Here is a 4691-nt window from a genome sequence, read left to right on the forward strand (position 1 = left end):
GAGAAGGAAGGGGAGGGGTGCGGGGAAGGGGGAGGTAACGGGAAGGAGGGGAAGCAAGGAAGGAGCAAGGCAGGCAAGGAATGACGGCGGGAGGGAGGGAGGCAGGGAGGGAAGCAGTGCTGCTGGGGCTGCGGGGCGTGTGTCCACCGCGCAGGCTCTGCTGGCGGTTGCGGCCCTGCGGCCCCCGAGGAACGCGGCGTTCAGTCACTCAGGGAAGGGAACACTGAGTCATCACATGAGGCAGTGAATTCCACTTGTGGCTGTATGCCCAGAAATATTGGAAAAAGGAATATGAATAGACATTTGTACACCGATGCTAATATCAGCATTATTCACCAAAAGGTGCGTCACCTCAAATGTACATCAGTGGATGAATGAGTAAAACTTAGAGTATGTAAACACAATCAGATATTAGTTAGCATTATAAAGAGAAGGGACTATGACACATTCTCCAATATGGAAAAAATTAGAGACTTTGTGTTAAGTGAAATAAGCTATTAATGACAGGCATGCAATGTGTGATCCACTTATAAGACGTACCAGAGGTATTCACATTCATAGAGAGAGAAAGTATAGTGGTAGGTGTCAGATGCTGGGGATCCAGGCATTAATGTCTTTTTTTTGCACGTGTGCAGTCTCAACTGAGGAAAATAAAAAAGTCTTAGAGGTGGGTGGTAGTTTCTGTTGCCCAACAATGTAAATTAATGGCATTTAACTATATAATTCAAAAATGGGAAATTTTCTTGGGAGTATTTTAACAAATTGAAAACAATGATTAAAATGTTTCGCGCAACAGATCCACAGGTTAAGGAAAAGCCCTTGGGCATGCGGTAATAATACACACCTGCAAACATTTTTGGAAGCACCTTTGAAGAATCAATGAAAATTTAAATACTCTTACACTTGATACAGTAATATTTCAAGAGACTTTCTTAAGCATCTGTGCACACTTGGGGAGACAAAGCATGTAAAATTATGCTGATCTTAATGTCACATGATGACGGAGATGGACTTTAAAACAAAATATTGAATATCCATAACACTTAATAATATGCTGTTAGAAAAAAAGAGGAAACCAAATGAAATATATTTGTGTGTAAAAAGTTAGCCTGTGGATCATTCACGGTGAGTGTCAGGGGATGCACTTTCACACATGTGCAGATTTCCAGGCTGTGTGTTAGAGGAGCTCCTGGCACACCTGTGCCTCCACGCTCCCTGGGGGGATGAGTGATGAGCCAAGTTTCATTTTAATTTACAGTTTTTCTATATTGCTTGATATTTTATACACATAACATATGATAGTGTTAAAATACAAAAGAAAATAGAAGGAAAGGAAAATAGAACAGTATTCATGACTTAAGATGTGCTCCTGAGTTTAATTTTCAATTCAAATGTATTTTCCACTGAAACCTTGATGCTTTAACACATCAGTGAACAGAAAGGTACCACGTGGAAGTAGTCAGGGAGGTGCTGTGTTATGCTCATGACAGAAAAGTGCTAGGACAAGAAGTTACCTTTCTGAGTGGTCCTAAGGCTGGGGATGTAAGGTTGTTCTCTGATCCCTGAGGGAATGTTTTCTACCTTGACCATTTCTTCTAGTTAATTCCCACCCCAATTATACAACCATGACCTCATTTGAAATCAAAAGTTAACTTTGAACCAATGCAAGTGGCTGAATGGGAAGCATAGAACTCAGCAATCACACAGGAATTGTGCAGATAATTAAGCACGTTGGTCTTGGAAAAAGCAGCTACTCTTGAATTAAACTGGCTTTGAGAAAATATAGTGAAGTCCGTCTTTTGCTTTCACTCTTACGAGAACTCAGAATTGAGGGATGGAACCTAAAAATGTGCCGCATCTCAAGGCACTCACCAGGATCTTCTCATTTCATACTTAATTGCCACATTTAATGAATAGGAAGAAAAAAGTTCAGATGATGTTGAGGGATAGATTTACTCAAGTAGTCTTCATCTGCTGTCATCAGGAAGAAGGAATTTTGAATTTGTCATCTGTATCTCCCATAGTCATTGGTGAGGATATTTCCCATTCATTCTGTTTCAAGAACAAGAATATCAGAGAATGTTCTGCTGATTCTAGATGCCACTGTGTACCCAGAAGAGCCATGTTTTGTTAAATGAAAACTAGAGTCAGGGTGACAAAAATTATGTATATATTACAACATATATATATTTACATTATATATATTTATTTATAACATTTTGTATATACTTATGTTTTATACATAGATATATGTATATACACACACAACAAGGAAATAGCCTAGATTCATTATTATGTAATTAGTGGATAGCTAATTTTATTACTGAGGCAAGATCGCTTTTTTGGTAGTATTTAATATGAATTCAGGAGAGTTTCACACAAGGAATTGCTCTACCATGGATAGTCACGCTGGGAAGACATGGACTATTTATATATGTATTTTTTATTTATGTATAGTTGATATTGATATTATATTTGTTTCAAGTATGCAGATAGTGATTCCACAGTTATATACATTATTAAATCTTCAGCCCAGCTAATGTAGTTACCATCTGTCAACATAGAAAGACGTCACGGAACTACTGACTACATTTTCTATGCTGTATTTTCATCCCTGTGATTAATGTATATTATGATTGAGATTGTGTCGCTCTTTATCTCCATCTCCTATTTCACCCACCCATCCTAATTCCTCTGCAAAGTAACCACCAGTCACTTCTCAGTGTTTATGAGTCTTTTATTGTTTTTATAAGCAGTACATCAAACATCAATTAAAAGATTCAGCATGGCAATGTCTTACTTCTCCTCTGTTCTGCTTCTGCCTGCTCTGTATCATCTTTAATCTCATTTGACACACTTAAGACTGTGATAACTTTTTATTTTATTAATTTTCTGTTAGTTCAGCCTTAAAAAAGTAGAAGTTTTAAAATTTGCAACAGCATGGTTGTACCTAGATGGTATTAGGCTAAGTGAAATAAGCCACGGGAGAAAGACAAATACTATGTGATTTCACTTATATGTGGAATCTAAAAACAAAGCAAGAGCAAGTAATTTATCAATAATCTCCACAAGCAGTCAGCATGTAATTTTTGTTGCCATTTTCAGCTGCATCTGTGAAATTTGTTTACTGCTGACCAGACAGATTTTTCCTGAAGGCTATGTACCTGTTAGATCCCTAAACCAAGAGAGTTGATAAACCTTCCTGTTCTGGAAGAGCCAGCAGGAGCCATTTGGCTGCACTTTCTGCAACTTCAAATCGGCCCTCAACAGAAATCATATTTCATTTGCCTCTCTGTAAATATCTTAATGGGGGAGGCTATGTGATGTATTTCTGTGGTTTTATTCTGATGATCTACCCCTTGATCTTAATCAAGATTGTTAAGGGTTAAGGAAAGAGGAATATGAAAATATCCAAATGGACTTTTTATCAGACTTCTTTCTTTGTAGATAAGAATCAGCATGGCTGAGACATTGGACACCAGGAACAACATAACAGAATTCTTGCTCATGGGATTCCCTGATGCCCAGGGGCTCCAGAGCCTGTGTGCCACACTCTTCTTCCTCATTTACCTGGCAGCCCTGACAGGGAACCTCCTCATTATCACCCTCACCACCATGGACCAGCGTCTCCGATCCCCCATGTACTTCTTCCTGAAGAATCTGTCCTTGATTGACATCTGCTATCTGTCTGTCACTGTGCCCAAATCCCTCCTGAACTCTCTGGTCGGCAGCCACTCCATCTCCTTCATGGGATGTGCCGCACAGGTTTTCCTCGTTATGTGTTTTGCTGGCACGGAATTTGCCCTCCTCCTGGTGATGTCCTATGATCGCCATGCTGCCATCTGCCGCCCTCTGCACTACGAGGCCGTCATGAGCAGAGGCGCCTGTGTGCGGATGGTGACGGCGTCCTGGGTCAGTGGGTGCTGCTATGGATCCCTTCACGTGGCAGGAACCTTCTCTGTCTGCTTCTGTGGGCCTAACATTGTGCACCAGTTCTTCTGTGATGTTCCCTCACTGCTTGCGCTTTCTTGCTCTGGAGAGCAAATTCTAGAACATGTGCTCATTGTTTTTAGTTGTTGTTTTGCTTTTGTGTGTTTCATTTTGATGGTTGTCTCCTATGTTTATATAATCTCCACTGTCCTTAGAATTCCTTTTGCACAAGGCAGGTTTAAAACCTTCTCCACCTGCATGCCCCATCTCACTGTGGTGACCTTGTTTCTGTCTTCTGGATTTATTGCATATTTAGGTTCAACCTCAAAAGCCTCAACATCACTGAACCTCTTTTTGTCTGTGTTATACTCTCTGTTACCTCCCAGTCTGAATCCTGTCATTTATAGTTTCAGAAACAAGGACATGAAGGTGGCCTTTAGCAAAATTTTGGGTGAAAAAATGACACCAAAATTATGAATATCTAAAATATCCATGAGTCTCTTACCTGCTAATATGTATCAGATTATTTGATTCATGCAAGTTCTTTTATCATTATTAGATATCTCTTACATCATTGGTTGTCCTACATATAATGCTACACATATATGATTCCATGGCTTTCCATGTCAGTGGAGTGTCTTAGCAATTTCCTATTCAGTGTACATTATGTTCGCATCAATTGGCCCCTGGTCCAGAGTAGTATTGTATTTTATTTCTAATACATCTTTAACTATCACCGGTCTCATTCTCAGTTGGGGCAA

At 39.7% G+C, this 4691-nt stretch overlaps 1 protein-coding gene across 1 annotated transcript; it reads left to right on the top strand.

Annotated features, from left to right (window-relative positions):
• The first annotated feature begins 3495 nt into the window (after positions 1-3495).
• On the top strand, positions 3496-4407 carry LOC118935012 (olfactory receptor 14A16-like). The gene has a single exon (XM_036931019.2). The coding sequence runs from the start codon at positions 3508-3510 to the stop codon at positions 4405-4407; it is 900 nt and encodes a 299-aa protein (XP_036786914.2). The 5' UTR covers positions 3496-3507.
• Positions 4408-4691: the final 284 nt, after the last annotated feature.

Source organism: Manis pentadactyla, chromosome 13 (assembly GCF_030020395.1).
Source record: "Manis pentadactyla isolate mManPen7 chromosome 13, mManPen7.hap1, whole genome shotgun sequence".
NCBI classification, from domain to species: Eukaryota; Metazoa; Chordata; class Mammalia; order Pholidota; family Manidae; genus Manis; species Manis pentadactyla.

Bases quoted from the DNA above. Each gene is read 5' to 3' on its own strand.
- LOC118935012 (XM_036931019.2), top strand. From the start codon at position 3,508: ATGGGATTCCCTGATGCCCAGGGGCTCCAGAGCCTGTGTGCCACACTC.